Source organism: Nyctereutes procyonoides, unplaced genomic scaffold (genome assembly GCF_905146905.1).
Source record: "Nyctereutes procyonoides isolate TBG_1078 unplaced genomic scaffold, NYPRO_anot_genome, whole genome shotgun sequence".
Taxonomy (NCBI): Eukaryota; Metazoa; Chordata; class Mammalia; order Carnivora; family Canidae; genus Nyctereutes; species Nyctereutes procyonoides.
In genome coordinates, this window is record NW_026575046.1 from 65,648,279 (window position 1) to 65,665,478 (window position 17,200).

The 17,200-nt window shown below is 55.9% G+C and overlaps 2 protein-coding genes across 7 annotated transcripts in view; one reads left to right on the forward strand and one right to left on the reverse strand.

The window, feature by feature from the left end:
• LOC129509496 (cadherin-23) overlaps positions 1–11,617 on the reverse strand; it is a 76,369-nt gene extending 64,752 nt beyond the window's left edge. For all 6 annotated transcript variants that reach the window (XM_055325086.1, XM_055325083.1, XM_055325084.1 and 3 more), the window contains exons 1-4: positions 11,364–11,617; positions 10,040–10,168; positions 9,029–9,157; positions 7,839–8,066 (exon numbers count right to left, since the gene is read on the reverse strand). In XM_055325086.1, the coding sequence (XP_055181061.1) occupies positions 7,839–7,964 (126 nt within the window). In that variant the 5' untranslated portion in view covers positions 7,965–8,066; positions 9,029–9,157; positions 10,040–10,168; positions 11,364–11,617. The remainder of the gene's footprint in view (positions 1–7,838; positions 8,067–9,028; positions 9,158–10,039; positions 10,169–11,363) is intronic.
• The window catches only part of CUNH10orf105 (chromosome unknown C10orf105 homolog), a 30,587-nt gene continuing 13,408 nt past the window's right edge, over positions 22–17,200 (forward strand). Inside the window, exon 1 of the mRNA XM_055325093.1 lies at positions 22–2,864. The gene's annotated coding sequence lies outside the window, so the exon portion shown is untranslated. The remainder of the gene's footprint in view (positions 2,865–17,200) is intronic.

Genomic DNA, 17,200 nt, shown 5'->3' on the forward strand with positions numbered 1-17,200 from the left:
TCCTCTGCCAGCAGCCTACCGGGGCTCCGCTGAGCTGGGCCCGGGTGCCCAGAGCCAGGACTTCAGGCCCGCATAAGGGCCCAGCAGGCAGGGAGAACCCGCTGGATTGCCTGGTGGTCAGGGAGACAGGAGCTGGGGACTGAAGAAAGCAGCTTTAGGCTCTCCAGCAGCAGTGAGAGCCCCCAGGCCTGCAGCTAGAACCAGGCAACTCCCCCTGGATGCATGGCATTGCTTCCAAAAGCCCCTATCAGGCCCAAGGGCATGGGCCAGTGTGGGTGGCCTGCTACGCCTGGGGGCCTCAAGGGACGGATGGGCCTGGGCCTTGAGGCTGCCCGGAAGCCTCCAGTACACCAAAATCCTGGCTCCCGCTATATCCCTGGGGAGTACCTCTCCTATTTCACCTGCTGCCAGGGACACTCAGTGCTGGCTGCCACAGAAAGAGGGTGCTGCTCTATCAGCCCTTGGGGGCCCATGGCAGGGATGAGTGTGGTGACCCTTGCCCAAGGCTGAGCTGGGTCACCCCTAAGATTGAAGGAGGAGACTGCAGACCAGACTCTCCTTCCCCCAGCTCAGGAAGAGTGCTCCTGCCCTCACGGGAGGCCTGGCCCAGCCCTCAGCTCCTGACCTCGAGGCCGACAGAATTTCTAAGAATTTGGCTGCAGACCCCAAGCCTGGCTGTGGCTGTGTAGAGGGAGGGAGGAGGGCCCAGAGCAAAAAGCTACCACACTTCCTCCCCAGCTTCCTCCTGCATGGCCTCGAGCTCTTCTTCTTTGGACTCTTAAAAGTGAACACATTTCAGCTTCGTGGTTTCCTGTTTTCACTGAAATTTACGCCGAGCTCCAGGCTCCATCTGCATCCATGACCACAAGCTCCACCGCTAGAGGCCTTAAGGCATCCTCCCTGCTGCTAGCGAGGAGGGCAGGAGGCTGAGTGGCCTCCCCCTGCCCACGCCCCTGCTTGCCTGGGGGTGAGGGTGCCTCAGGAGATACCTGACCACCCTGGGGGCCAGTCCCTGTGGGTCCTAGCTCAGTGCCCATGGGCTGGGGTGCCCAGAGTAGAGCAGGGGAGGGGGATCACTGTGCCTGCTTCTGCTGGGGCTGGGAGGCCCACAGATCACAGCACCGACTGAGGCCCTCAGAAGGAAATCTGTGCTTTCAGGCACTAATCATTGTTAAGAGATATATCAGGGACCATCAGGGCCATCGTTCCTGTAGCCTTCTGAAGTCTGCATTTTATAAAGACAGCCAAGAGATGGGACGCCTGGATGGCTCAGCGGCTGGGCGGCTGCCTTCGGCTCAGGTCGTGATTCTGGGATCTGTGATCGAGTCCCATGTCGGGCTCCCTGCATGGAGCCTGCTTCTCCCTCTGCCTGTGTCTCTGCCTCTCTCTCTTTGTGTCTCTCATGAATAAATAAATAAACCTTTTTCTTAAAAAAAAAAAAAAAGACGGCCAAGGGAGAGGTTAAGGGAATGGAATCGTCACTCTCTGAAAACATGCCATGGAAGCCACTGGGGATGCTGCTGTTGGGTCAGGCTGGGAGGTCTGGGCCAAGGGGTGCTGGAGTGGGTATGCAGGAATGTTTGCCATGGGCAGGGGGTCCGGCGCACCACCTTCTCCAGGGAGTACTCTAGGGTGAGGGCCTAGGGAAGACAACCTGTAGAGGTCCTGTCACTCTCCACCGCAGCTGGGGCGCTGCCTGCTGGAAGGGGCCTTCCTGGGGTCAGCTGGAGTGCCCAGGCTGGTCTGTGATTACACAGCAATGGGCAGAAAGGGACTGGGACTGCCAGCCAGGACACCAGGTGCAGAGGCCTCTCGAGAAGTAGACAGCCCAGCTCCGCATGAGTCCCAGCCCACAGTGGACACCGGCCATGTAGCCCTTCCACTGGGCACTCACCTCTTTCCTGTACGGGTGCGGCCTCCCTACCTACTCTGAGTGCAAAAAGGTCTGCGGCTCCAGTAGCAGCCTGTCCTTCAGACCTAGTTGCACAGCTGACAACTGAAGCATAGCTGCGGGGTGACGGGTTGAACCAGGATGCCAGGGTCCTGTTCTCTGGACACTCCCAGGGCCCCCCTCTGACCCTCCACCAGCTCTAGTGCTTAGCAGCTCTGCCTGTGGGATCTCCCCAAAAGCCCTGAGCTCGTGTGGGCTGGGGGGCCGGGGGGCGCCGAGGTTTCATTTCATCTTGCAATTCTGATCCAGTGGCAAGACTTCCTCAAATATGTGTTGGGAGGGATTCTGAAATATCGATATAGCTTACTGAGAAAATGCTGACTTGAGCGCGCAATGAGCCCCAGGCACATGTCGGAGAAGTGGCAGCTGGTGTGCTATCTCTTTGCCTTTTCTGTTACAATACTGTGTTTTCCAAAAACATTTACACATGTGTTATTGCCTTTTTTTTTTTTTGATTCCCCCTCCCCTACCAGAGGCTTTATTGTATCCATTTAATGCACAGGAAGATGAGACTCCAAAAGACTTGTGTCTTGTCACAATAAGTGAAGGTGGACCTGGGACTAAAGCCTAGGCGTTCTGCTTCTCAGGCCTGTGCTCCTTCCTCTTCACTGAACGGATGGCATCATAGGCCAGGACTTGGACCTGTCTACGGTACATGCCAGGGCCCTGGGGGGTGAACCTGTGCCTGCAGGCCCGTGGCTCACGTTCCTTCTGCAGGTTTTGGCCACTCCCCTTTCTGTCTGGCAACCCTGAAACTACAGGACTCCTGGTGGGCCTGGGGGCCCATGCACCATCCCCTCCCCGCTTGCTCACTGTGGGAGAGGGGAAGGGAGGAGCTCTCAGCTGACCAGGGTCTCTGGGAGGAGACCTGCACTGCACGTGAGCGACTGCGGAACCTCCCTCAAGACATGGGGTAAGGGAAGGATCTGGATGTCACTGTGGGGCAGAGAAGGCATGCTTACTTGGTGTGCGGCTCAGGGAAGGGGCGAGGCGGGGGTTTCCTGAGCTCGAGCCAGGGGAAACTTCATCAACAACAGTGGGGTCCAAGTTTAATAAACAGAAGAGCTCTTGGCCCTGAAGATCAGAGGTCAGCTGCCAAGAGCAATGTCCCCAGCTTAGACTTTCACTGGGCTACTGCTGGAAATTCTTGTACCTTCAAGCAGGCAGGGGGCAACTTCTGACCTTCTGCCTGGACAGGTGACTTCTGTAGGTCCCCCCTCCCCGACACCCCAGCCTGAGAAGCCAGAGCTGGTTGGCTGGGATCATCTAACCTGCTGGCTGTGATTCGTGCGGCAGGGAGGCCCCCCGTCAGGCCCTCCCTCTCTCCATTCTCCTGCCAAGGTGCCTCTGTGGCTGGAGGCAGCTCCTGACCTCCCCGGTGCTATTGCCTTCCGTCCTTCCTCCCTGGGCCCGGCCCTTCCGCTTGCAGGGGCCTCCCTGCCGGCCACTTAGAGCCCTCCCCCAAGCCTGGCCTCCTTTGCCTGTGTCCTGGAGCTATCCAGAGAGCTGAGGCCATGCAGTGATTTCCCCTGGCTGGCTGGCACACCATTGTGTGGCGGGCCTGGGCTGGCCCGGATGCCCCTTGCTGCACAGCTGTTCCTAGCTCTGGGCGACACAGGGCTCAGAGCTGGGTGGGGACAGGAATGCACAGTTCTCAGGAAATTGGGGTGTGGGGCCCAGGGAGAAATGAAGAGATAAGAGGGTTCAGATACAAGATTTCTCTTGGTCACTGAATAGCAGGCTCCCCCGGGGTAAGAGGGCTTCACCGTGTAAGTCACAGAGGCAAATGAGGTCTTCTCCAGAAAACCTTCCTTGGTTCCTGACTCCAAGTTCCTGGCACTTTATTACATCCCAGAGTGGTGACTTCCTGTTACCTGTCCACCTGCCCCCTAGATTTTAGGCTCCTTGAGGGCAGGACTGTACCCAACTTGTGTCTGACTTCCTGGCCTCCAGCACAGGTCTGGCATGTATTAACTGGTGTTAAATGAATGAAGGAAAGAAGAAAGGAGTGACTCTTACTTGCCCTTGTAAGGTTAGTCCTGGGCCAGTGAGGGCTGGCTTGAACCAGGCAGATAATTGCAGTTGGAAACAGGAGGACAGTGTGCGGGTCTGCTGGGCATCCCTGGACAGATATGTGTGGGGTGGCATCCACCCATAAAACCATGGTGACCTTTCCTAAAACCTTGGGACGGTTGGTTGTTCTGATGCTGCTCATGGCTCTGACTGATGCAAGAGGGCTTGAAACAACCCTACCCTTGAATATCCATCCGGTGAAATCTGCCCAATAGCAGGGTAGGGACCTCCTCTGGTCACCTCTGGCCTGGTCCTCGGTTTTGTGCTTGACCCCAGGGGTTCACTGTCTAGAGGGGACAGTCTGACCACAGAAGCAAAGCAAATCTTCAAGGGTCCAGTGCTCCTTGGAGGCAAATGCCAATCATGGTGGGGCACTGGCTCCCGGTGCCCTGGCTTGCCTCTTGCAGCCTGTCCTGTGCCAGGAGGGAGCAGAGGGGACACTTGAGAAGATAGTGTGATCAGCTCTTAGGGCAGGCCCCAGAGACAATGTCCCCAGGAGGATATGTAGACAGCGAGCCATGCTCTCGGCTCTGAATGCTGCCCCTGGGCCTGAACTACCTGTGGCTCCCCAAAGCCATGCCTGGTCATTGCTTGCTCTTAGGCCTTTGTTCAGGCAGCTCTCCAGGTCCAGGATATCCTTTGTTGTGCTAACTATGACCACGTGACAAGAAGCCCAGGTGTCACCTCCTCTAACCCCTAAGAAGCCTTCTCCAATCCCTTGTTAGTGCTCCTCAATGTACGGAGAGCCTCACTGCCTCCCTTACTCATTTGCACTTTATTGTGGCAGGAACCAACAGTGGTTTCTCCCTGTGTCCCTGGTGCCCAGCACACAGGGACATCTGGGGAACATTGGCTGGCTGCCTGATTGAATGAATGAATGAATGAATGAATGAATAAACGAATGAACGGACAGAGAAGCTCTAGTGCTCACTTCTCAACTACACTCCCGTGGCCACTGCCATTCTTCCCTGTGGGGTGTCCCTTACACAAGTCAAATACCAGAGCTCTTTTCTCAACCTGAAGGAGGAGGAAAGAAAGTTCAAAGGACATAAAAAATGTCTCCTGTAAACTTTTCCCTGGCTGGTACCTGGTGCTGTTTGTCTGCATCACGCACGGTGTTACAGCCCAGGAGCTGAACACATGTTTTCTCGGTCATGGCCCCAGGGACCCCATGCCTGATGTTAGTCATCTGGAAGGTGCTTTCCTTTCTGGGGCCGGAGCTGGTGATGACCAGAACGTGGACGGTAGAGAAAGGGAGATCATACCTCTCACCACCCAACTCTTCATAGTCTTGCCAGGGAGCTGGAAAGCCTGAGATGTGCTTCGAGGTGGGGCCAGGATGTCAGGGACCCATGGGTGAGGAGGCAGTGCTCATGGGTCTCAACCGGGCTAGGCTGGGTCTCTGGGGGGGTGGGGTGTCAGCAGATGGAAACACCTTCTGGCCACAGGGACTGGTCTCAGGTTCTACAGAAACTGCTTGGGTAGTGGCCCACCCATTCGTGGTGGTTAAGTGTGGCTGGGGTGATTCACAGTTCCCTGATTGTCTTTTCTTCTGGGGACCAAAAGGAAGCCAGATGTTGCCTCCAAAATGCAGGGTCTCAGGATATCATGGGTCTCACTGACTGCCTCCCAAGGAAACTCTGTGGGGTTTGGGTGAGATTGGTGTGTGCACTGGTTTAGGGCAGGATGAGGAGCAGCCGCACGGCACATGCTCTCAGCTTCCCACCCCCAATTCATTCTCTACCCTTCCCTCACTAACGAGCTCTGTTTTTGTCTGAAGCAATGATCTGTCTGGCTCCCACATTATAAGCCAGTCCTGACAATCCTGTCATTTTTTCCAATCTCCTCTGTAGTGAGGGCGCCCATATGAACCACTTTGGGCCATTGGCATAAAAGCAGAACTCTGGAGAGTAGTTCTGAAAAACTTTTGCTTTCTTGATAAAGGGGCAGGAGTGGCTTGCATAGCTCTGTCTTCTTGTCATTTCCTGTCTTGAATGCTGACATGATGGCTGGTGCCATAGTGGCCATCTTGCAACCATGGGGGAAGGTCAGGAGGCATTAGCTCTGACGTCACCGAGCGCAAAATCAACATTTGTAATTCTCTCCAGAATTTTTGTTATGTGAATAAAATGCATTCTGATTTATTTATAACTCTAGAGTTTCTGTCACTTATAGCCAAACATGTCTCTAAATGCTATTGGAGCAATGACCAGGATGATGACTTGCCCCAAAGCCAGGTGCAATTAGGGAGGGGTTGTCAAAACGGACTCTTTCCATGTCACACAGTAATGATACCCCTACCTGTTCCCCCCTCAGGTAGTTGCATGTGTCCTGTAAATGTGCCTCTGTTTAGCTCACTGGGTGGGAATGGCTGAAGTGACCAGTGGGGACGCTGGCAGCTATGGAACTAAGGATGCCCAGGGTGTGCCCAGAGCCAGTCCCATATCCTGGGCATCTCAGAATGTGGTTTCCTGGGATTGGTCAAATTCCACCATCCTCCCCAGAGACACGCCAGATAAACAGGCCTGCTCTGACCTCACAGTCTACAGGGCTGCTGCCAAAGGGGAGGGGTCTAACAGTCATCTGTAGGAGGCAGAGGGACGGGACTGAGGCCTCATTGAAGATCAGGTTCCTAGGAAAGACAGTACAAAAATGTCCCCAATCCTTTACACTGTATCTGTGTATCCACACTCTTTTTAACTCATTTGCAACTTGTTCCTTCAAAAGATGAGTGTTTGTGACTTGCTTTGGCCAACAGAATGTGCTAGAAGTAACCTCGGTACAGTTTCAAGCCTGGGCTCAAGAGGCCTTGCGTGCTTTCACTGTCTGTCCTGGACCCTTTCTAGCTCCACGTGAACAAGCATGAGCTAGCCTTCTGGAAGAGGAGAGATAGCGACCCGCCCCCAAAAGCCGAGCCTTCCAACGCCACATAGCTGCCCCCCCAACACAGGTGGGCTCCCAGTTAAACCAGGCCTAAATTGACAGTTTGCAAAGCTGGTCCTAAATCAATGGTTGTGTTCCGTCTTCCCATTTGGTTTGGGTTTCGATGCAGCATTACCGCGGCCATTCAGAGCTGATACAATCCTCCTCCTCAGGGCTTACCAAGCACTTCCGCAGACATGAGCTAATTCAAATCCCCAGACACCTTTACAGATGACGAGACCGACATTCCGAGAGGTTCTGACTTGCCGGCGATGGCGCAACCGGCTCACAGGGCTCCCGACTCCAAATCTCCCCCCCTCAATGTGCAAACGGCTCGCACCCCGGCCCATCCCCCCAGACTGTCTTGCCATCCGGTCCCACGGGTCCTGCCTCCTTCTCCAACCTCACAAACCTTGCATGTTGCCTTGGGCAGGGGGCTTTTTCTGAACAAGCACCAGACTGGACCAAGAACATTCCTCCCATCCAAGCTGGACATACTGTGACAGCGCGTCATAGCAATGTGACAGAGTACCTTTTCTTATCTGGCACAGAGTATGGGTTAATACAGCGTGACAAGTGGGGTGGGGGCTGGCCAGGCCCTAAGGTATAGGCTCAATCTGTACCATCCCACAGAGCTGCCCTGTTTGGGCAGAGAGGGCTGAACAGAGGCTCTGAGTGGCTGCAGAGGCAGGAGAACCAGCACACCAGTTCTGCACACGCGGGTCCTCCATAAACACTCATACGCTGACCTTCTAAAGGCACAATAAAGGGATTGCCAAGGATTCACCCACGGCGGGCATCCCACTCCCATCCACCTCGTTTGCCCGTGCACAGAGGTCAGAGCTGCCCTTCAAGCACCCTGCCCTCCCTGCAGCCGCCCCCCATTACTCACCGACAGGGTCGGGGTGCCTTCGTCCTCCACGGTAACCCCCAGGTGGTAGAAGCTCTGGCGCTCACGGTCAGGCGGGGCGGGCCGCGTGACAATCTCCCCACTGATCCGGTCCATGCGGAACGTCATGTCCTCATTGCCCGCAGTGATATAATAGGACAGGATGCTGTTGATCCCAATGTCACGGTCGGTGGCTCTCACCTGGACCACAGCAGTCCCTCCACCCACATTCTGCGGGGAGAGCAGGAAAGAGGTCATTCTGGATTCAAACCCTGGGGGGCAAAGGTTAGCACCTGCTTCTGGGAGCCCAAGGGCTTCACCTGGGCCTTTAGAAAGCTTTGCTCTGTTTTCTGTGGAGCACAGATGAGGAGGATACAGATGCTGGTTGTGAACATTCTGTGGGCGCCCACTACACGTGGGGCTGCATGAATTCACCGACTCTTCTCTGTAACCCCATGAGTTCGGTATGATGTCATCTCCACTCACAGACATGAAGATGGAGATACAGGGAAAGGATGTATGCAGGTCACACGGCCTCTCAGTAGCACAGCCTGGGTCTGAATCATGGGAGCCTGGCCTGAGACCAGGCCTTTTTTTTTTTTTTTAATTTTTTTTTATTTATTTATGATAGTCACACAGTGAGAGAGAGAGAGGCAGAGACACAGGCAGAGGGAGAAGCAGGTTCCATGCACCGGGAGCCTGACGTGGGATTCGATCCCGGGTCTCCAGGATCGCGCCCTGGGCCAAAGGCAGGCGCCAAACCGCTGCGCCACCCAGGGATCCCGAGACCAGGCCTTTAAAGCCCTATACCACCTTGCTTTTGTGGTGCTATCACTGGCATGATACCCAGTGATGCTAGACAGAAATTTCCCTCAGTGGCTTAGTCTAAGAATGAATAGTAAACCCGTTGTTTTGTTTAAAAGCAGCTCTCCCGGGATAAATCCCAGTTCCCTATCAGTGGCGGTGGAGACAGGTTGCTTCCTTCTTTCTCTCTCCACTTGCCTCCTCTTTACGCCTCCCACAAAAAGATACTGCATTCCAGGAGCTGGCACTCCGGCTGGCATTGTGAATGAGTGGGCCACACCCCACCTGCCGGATGTGAGGCCCTCGTGGGCCAGGCAGACATTTAAACAGGTGCTTCAGGGTCACTCACGTCCCCTGTCCAGCTATAGGGACGCGAGCACTGCCCTCACCTCGTTCACGCTGACATTGTACCCAAAAGGGCTCTCGATCACTGGAGGGTTGTCGTTGACATCCAGGATGGTCACCTGCAGGATGTGGTCCTTCTTCCGTGGAGGGGTGCCACGGTCGGAAGCTACAACCTAGAGAAAGGAGATGATGGGATTCAGGGCTACAAGGAGGGGAAGGATCAGGAATACGGGGTCCAAAAGGGCAGTCTGCCCAGTGGGGAGGCAGACAGACTTGCTGGTCCATCCCTACCCCTGGGTGGCCTGCCAGCCCTGGGCTCTCCCCAGGATTTTACCTTTTGCCCCATGCTGCAAACAATCCTTGCCCAATTGTTGTCTGACTTGGGGCCAGTATTTGGAATCAGAGTCTGGTGTGCCCGGTCTTTACTTCCTGATCTGTGTTCTGGGCTGTGCCAGCCCCTGACCATGGCCGTTACCTGACCCTGGGCTCCTGCCTCTAGCTTCAGATACCCCTGAGCACTCCTATCTGAGCCCTGGCACATAGAGCCTTCCATAATCTCTTCAGCAATGAGCTGGAGCTCTCCCCATACCCTGAGCCTGTCCCTAGGAGACTGGATGCTTCCTGGATGCCTGCAGGGCAGCAGAAAGTGCTCTCCAGGCTCAGACCCCTGCAGAAATGTGGCCCTGGGGTCCCCAGGGTCCTTAGGACACATGCCGGCCATAGCAATTCAGCAATAATGATGGCCTCTGTGACTCCTCACACCTGTGCTTGTTTCTCACCTGTAACTCCCATTGCACAGGAAGGGAAACCAAGGTGCAGAGAGGGCAAACAACTTGCCCAAAGTCATATTATTTGTGGAAGTCAGGGCTCTACTAGCTCTGCTGGGCTCTCTCTCCCAGCTCTTATGACAGGGACGGACACCTCTGCTGCTTCCTGCTCCGGGTCCACTGAGGACCAGTGATACAGGAAGACGACTGCCAGGGAGTGCCGAGCTCTTCTGGATGGTCAACAGAGGCTGAGGGCAGCGGGTGGGTGGGCGGGCGGGGAGTTCCCACCTTGAGGATATAGTGGTCTAGTTCTTCTCTGTCCAAAGGCCTGGCCACAAACACTTCGCCAATGGAGTCATTGGTGGTGACGATGTCAAAGGCCCCAGCGATGTTGCCAGAGGCCAGGGAGAAGACCACCTGTCAGGGAGGAGAGAGGGTTAGGGGCGAGAAAGTGGGGAGGACAGGCCACCGGGTTAAGCCAAGGGCCCCACCTCTGCCCTCCCGGGCCCTCTGCTCAGTAAGGGCATTTGAAAAGAGAACATTTTATGCAAATGTGGTTCTGTCCTTCAAAATGTGTGTGGCAGGCCCACTGAGGCAGCACAGGACCTGTGGCAGGTTCCCGGGTAAAGAGATGCCAGCATGCTGGCCCAGAGGCCAGAAGAGTGGGTGTGAGTCCCACTGCACGGATGTTTCCCAGGACAGAGGTGCGGAAGTACTAAGAGTTCTGGAGGCCCTGCTAGAAGCAGGCGCAAGCCCTAGTGTGACATGGGTTCCATTTGGCCCTCACGACAACGCTCAGAGGGAGATACTGTCTTCAGTTTGCAGACAGGAGGCTCAGAAATATGGAACAATTGGCCAAGGTCACATGGGTTGCAAATACCCAAGAGAATGAAGGCTTGAATACCTGTGCTTCTGACCCCAAAGTCAGTCCCCCAAAGGTGTACAAGCCATTTTTCGGGGCAGAGGGAGAGACAATCTTAAACTGACTCCTCACTGAGCACAGAGCCCAATGTGGGATTCAATCTCATGACCCTGAGATCCTGACCTGAGCTGAATTTAAGAGTCACCCGCTTAACCTCCTCAGCCACCCAGGCGCCTTGAGCAAGCCATTTTTAAACAGTGGAAACCTCCTCAAACATACCGCCTAATTCACAGGACAGATTAAAGCAGCAGGAAGATGGATATGCTCTATCACCCCTCCTCCTTGCACTCTGGGGTGTCCAAACCTGGGGAGCATGCATGTGGAATGACCACTTCCTGTTGTGGGACAGGACCCCAAAGCAGGAAGGAGGAGGAGCATGTCCTCTCTGAGACCTGGTTGGCACACGGGACCTAGATGCTGAGGGGTTTGTGGCTAAGGTGACAAAGGAGTCACCAGGAAGGATGAACCCCCTCTGCCTTCAGCTTGCTATGGGGGGCTGAGCTGTGACCCATCTTCGGGTTTCATGTTCACTTGACCCAGGGAGGGCCAACAGCCCGCACAGCGCTGCTTCCTTTTCTTTGGGGATGAGGGTGAAGACAGGGCTGTGGTGCTGGGACTGGGGGGAACCTGAACACCCCTCCTCTAGCTGAGAGGCTATGGGAGGAGCCAGCTCTCTCACTAGGTGCCCACCTGCCCATTGCTGCCGGCGTCGGGGTCCCGGGCCTTGACGGTGGCCACTCGCTGGCCCACGGGGCAATCCTCAGGCACGCTGACCACCGAGTCAGAGGTAAAGTCAAACCGGGGACTGTTGTCATTCTCGTCCAGCACCGTGATGTAGACCTGGGGGTGAAGGCAGCCAGAGAGACCTCCCGCCTCCTTCCCCTTCCCGGCTCCAAACAGCAGGCTCCCACCGTGGGCCCACTTGGGGCCTGGAGCTCTGATAATTCCAGAAGGTTGACTAGCATTTGGACTTTACGCAGAGGTCTTGAGCATATCTTTCCTAGCAGTGTGATGGGGAGGGTTGCACATGCTCAGACGCTGAGGCCGGGAAAGGGGACCAGGGATGGGGGGCGTGGCTCAGAGGTGGTGCGGCTGAGACAGGAAGGCATGGGGCCTTGGCTACAGGGGACAGAAGCTACTCAGGAAAAAAAATCCATGAGGAATGCCAGCTTGGCATTGGTAGAGTTTCCTGTTTTTCAAGAGGAACCAGGAATCCAGATTTTTATAAGGAATTATGTGATTAATTAAAATTAAAGGAAAAACTTATGTGCCAGCTGGCCAAAACACATCTGATGGCCAGACTTTGCCCAAAGGCCATTTCATTTGTACACCTGGATTAAAGGGAAGGACACGGGGCTTCAGAACGAGGTGGGGGATCATGAGGTGGCCTGGTGGTCCCAGTGGGGAGAAGAGAGGAATTTCCAACTTTCAGATGGCAACATGCAAGCTGTATGCAAAGAGCATTTTGTTTTGTGTCTGTAGCTTCTAGACCACAGATGACCATGAGCCCCTTAGGCTCACTGATGGAAGGTTTGGAGGGGGTGAGAGAGGCTTAGGTTTTAGGAATCCCTGGCCTGGCTTCCCCCCACTGCCCTGCACCCAGGCGAACCTCATCCTCTCCTTCCCTGGGCCTGGGGTACAGGGCTCCCAGGCCAGCCTGCCTGTCTCCAGTGTACACAGGCCCCACAGAGAGGCTGCAGAACCTTGCTGCCACAGAGGAGACCCACTGCCCCCTCCCTGCCGATCGGGCCTTCCTCCTTCTCCATCCTAGCCATGCCCCCGTATCCTTAGGCAGCTGTCAGAACCACGTGGCAACAAGCCCAGGTCTGGTGGCAGGACCAACCCCACCACTTATTAACCAGCTGTGTGATCTTGGAAAAAAATTATTCAACCCCTCTGATTTTCTAATTCCTCAGCTGAAAGTAGGAACAAAAACACACAGAGTGCCAGGATGCTTTAGGGGGAATGAATAAGCAAACAAAAAGTTAAGGGCGGTATGAGGAGGTCCCCGTCCTGCTTCCTGCCTGGCATGATCCCACTCACTAAGGCTTCTGCCCATCCATCATGATTTTGGTCAGGGAGTTCTGTGAAGTCCCAGAGCCCAGCCTGCTCATCTGTGAAACGGGCATAAAGATGCCCAACACGCTATTTGGAGGCCTCCGTGCTCTGATTTCCTCCAAACTCTCTTGCTCCGCTCAAGGCCTTGTTCAGGCTTCCTGAGCTTCCTTCCACCACAGGGCCTTTGCATATGCTATCCCCCCCCCCCCCGCCTTTACACTCTTCCTTCTTGGCTGGGTAAAAGTCTATGCTTTCTGTGGATCTCAGCCTGAGCCACTTCCTCAGGGAAGCCCTGCTTGAGTTCCTTGACATCTTATTTTAGCCTCTCTCCTGTAGCATACATTTACCGGTGTGATAATTTAGTCCCTCCCACACTGTGTCTTAGGTTTGTGAAGGCAGAGGCTATGTCTGATTTTGGTTTCCTATCGTACCCTGAGCCCAGAGCCTGGCACACAGTAGGTGCTTCCTCTGGGATTACCACTGTGATGTTTGTGAGGTGCTCCCAGCAGCAGAGAGTCAGCCTCAGTGGGTGAGAACGGAGGGCAGGTGCAAAGGTCTATAGAGTTAGATCTGGGTCTGTGTTCCCAGCCAGGGCCTCCCCGTCCAAATCTGCTTCCTCTGCCTCCAAAGGCCTGAAGGTGTTATGCAAGAGCCTTCCCTCGTCTGCCCCTTCCTGGTGCCTCCCCATCCATCCCAGGGCCTACGGGGGCTGCAGGGGTCGGGGCGGAGTCAGGTGTAGGTGAGCTGTGGTTTGGGGGTTCCGGCCTTACAGAGGAAATGTTACCACCTTTAAAAGGCCCCTCCACCTGCCTCCGCACCTCCACCAGTGCTTGGGGCCAACAGGGCTGGTGTATCTGGGGCAGTGGGCCCTGGGGCCCGGGAGGAAGCCAGGGCAGAGCAAAAGGCTGTAGGTCCTGCTTCCTGGAAGAGGGTAAATTGACTGTGGAGACACAGGGCCTGTGCAGGAGTGTGTGCCCGGGCAGAGGAAGGGGGCTTGCTGAGCTACGGAAGGGTTCCAGCGGCCTTGGCGGGCAGCATCCTGGCTGCCTAGCAGGCTCCACCTGGCCTCAGCTCCCAGACTCCTCATAAAAATGAGGGGTGAGCTGCAACTGGGCCCATTTTACAGAGGAGTCTTCTGAGGCCTGGTGAGAGGGCCCCATTTAATCTGAGCCTCAACATCTCCAGATGGGGTGGCCAGGGGCCCGAGCTGGGAGCTGTGGCACACGGCGAACCTGCCTAGTGTCCACCACTGAGGGTTCTGCTCACCGGCTGCCCCCTGAGAGCACTAGGCGTGGAGGGGGCTGCTCTTGGCCCCACTACCTCCAGGCTGGCCCCATGTGGATGGGTTTTGGGGTGCAGCCAAGCCACAGCCAGGGCCACTGGAACTAAGCACCTCCACGGAGCAGTGGGGCAGAGGACTCCAAGCAGCTGCATGTTCCTCTTAGCCTGGACAGTGGGTTGGTGTCTGAGCCTCTAGACTAATGTGATGGGGACTCAGTGGGGAGTGGACATGTGGCTGTAACCAAGGCTGCCGATGAGCTGGACGCCCCACGTGATGATGAGCTGGATGCCCAAGCCCAATCCATTGGTCATGTTCTCATTATCACTGCAGGATGTCCTCCTGGTAACCCCTCCTCTGGGGACCACCCCCATTTCAGCCCCCAGCCTGAGGTCCCCTGCCTTCCTCGTCCACCTTCCTAGGAACCCTGCCGGACACCTCTGACCTCAGTGGTCATCCTCCTCAAAACGCTCCGAGCACGTAGTGTCCCTGCCCTAGAGTCCTTGAGGGCAATGACTCACCCCGTTCCCATGGCTGCCCTTGCCCCGCACACCCCGGGCCCCGGAACCATGTGCCCCACCCCACGTATACAGTGACATAACGCACCCCTTCCCCCAGCCCCCAAGAGAGGGCGAGGTTCCCCTTTACAGATGCCACTCCCCTCATATGCTCCTTGGGGCCTAGTTTACAGAGGGCTTCTTATCTGTCATCTCCTGCCAGCTTCAGGGCTGCTGGCATGAGCCTCATTTTAGACCCAAGAACGAGAAGCACAGAGAGGTTGAGCGACTTGCTTGTGTCACACAGCAGAGCTGGGACAAAGCCTCAGTGTTCCTTCCATTGTGTGTTTTACCTACTGCTTGCTAGCATCTAACCACTACCCTCCCCCCTCCCCACCAAACCCCAGACGCCCCCTGTACTGGCAGGAAGGGCAGAACTGGGTGCGGGGAATGTGCCCGAGACTGGACTGGAGTGGTTGTAAAGGGTCTGGGTAGGAATCTGCTGCAGGCCTGTCCACAGGCCCGTCTCCAGGGGAGGCAGGAAAGTGCAGTGCCAGGCAGGGACTGGGCCAGCACTGGCCACAGCCAACAGTCCAGGGGGGAGCCCCAGTCCACAAGGCCACTCACCTTCTGTAGACAGAACCCGCAGGAGGCCGAGGGAGAGAGAAGGCAGAGAAGGCAAGGGTACAAATGGTCAGCAGTCAGCAGCTCTCCCAGCCCCCTCCCAGCAGTGGGGTGCTGCACCCGTCTGTGTTCTCATCACTAGCCTACGCTGCCTGGGACGGTGGGGCATGACGGCCACAGCGCTGTGCCCGGGTGGCCGAAACCCTAACCCACCTCCTGGCCTGCGTGTGGGGTGGCTGGTGAAGATGTACGTTTTGCTGTGCCATGGGGTCCTACTCACCACGGTGGAGTCCACCTTGGGGCCACCATCGTCTGCCACCACTGTCAAGGTGTAGAAGTCGCCTTTCTCCCGGTCGACCAGGCCCTTGACTGTGATCACACCCTGCGGGGAAGGGACCAGATGGGACGATGACAACATCATACCCACCAGGTGGAGGCCGCCCCATGCCCCCAGGTGTCCTGGGCTCCAGCCACAGCAGACTCCTCGCTGATCCCCAGCATTCCGCCTACTTTCCTGCTTCCGCAGTGCTCCCTCCACCCAGCAGAACCTCTCTGCGAAGCTCCGTCGGCCCAAATCCTACTTCTTTCTCAAATCTTACTCGGATGCCACCTCCTCCATGTGGGCTGCCTGCTTCCCCAGCCAGTTGAGCTCACTCTCATTTGGGCCCCAGGGAGCTCCCTCACACCTGTATTGGAGCTCTTTTCACATCCTCCCCTGTGGTGCTCTGATGTACATCCCTGATTATTTCCACTTCCCCTCCCAGTCTACGAACTCGTTGAGGGCTGGGAAGGGTCTCGTTCATCTCTGTGATGCCAACATTCCCCGGGACAAGCCCTGCACACTGCGGTGATTCACACCTTGCCTATCTTCAAAGAAGGGAGTCTGATGAAAGACCCACAAAAGCAGAGATGGAAGAGAAAGATCCAGATGGTAGGTAAGAGACCAGCTGCTACTTGGCTAAGACCAGCTATTGTGACGAAGCAATTGACACCTGAGAGTCTCAACAGCCAAGGTACAAAGAGAAACGTGATGACTTGCACAGCTCTCCTTGTCTAATAACAAGAAGGTGTCCAGGTTTCCTAGGTAGAACCTTTATGTTACCCCTGAATATTGAGAGGGATGCATTACTGGGTTATTTATCTCAAGGATGCTCTACGATAAAGGGGAGGGTGCCGTGCGTCTAGAAGGAGCTCACTGAATGCTGGTTAGCTTTAAAAGGATGGAGCAGGGCAGCCTGGGTGGCTCAGCGGTTGAGCGTCTGCCTTCGGCCCAGGTCGTGATCCTGGAGTCCCAGGATCGAGTCCCACATCGGGCTCCCTGCGTGGAGCCTGCTTCTCCCTCTGCCTGTGTCTCTGCCCCCGCCCCCATCTCTCATGAAATAAATAAATAAATAAATAAATAAATAAATAAATAAATAAATAAATAAAATCTTTAAAAAAATAAAATAAAAGGATGGAGCATCCTGCCCCTCAGGGACAGCCCCTGCTGTGCCCGCTCCTCGCCTCCCTCACCGTGACGGAGTCGATCTTGAAGAGGGCTTTGGCCTGGGCGCTGGTGTAGGCGTCGAAGCGGTAGGTGATCTGATTGAGGTTGTCGATGGAGTAGGCCTGGACCCGCACGATCTCGGTGCCCAGCGCCAGGTTCTCCAGGATGGCAGCCTCGTAGGAGGCGTTGGAGAACTGCACGGCCTCGTCTAGCTCGTTGAGCAGAGTGACGTAGACGCTGCAGAAGCCCCGGTTGAAGGGCGGTGCCTGGTCAGTGGCAGACACGTTCATCAGGTAGCTGGTCTTGGTCTCGTAGTCCAGATAATCCACAGTGATGATAAGCCCCGTGCTCTCATCAATCTCAAACTTGCCCTCCGCGCCGGACAGGATGCGGTAATTCACCAGGCCACCGTCCCCTGCAGGAAGACGCGAGAGCGTGCAGCCTCGGGTGGGGCTGGGGCTGCCCCCGGCACACCTGCTACTGTCCCCGAGGGACCAGGTGAGGGGCCTTGGCGGGCCTGTGGCTTGGGCTGTCCCGAGAGCAGTGGCTGAGGATGGGGCCGAGGTCTATGTGGACAGCAAGG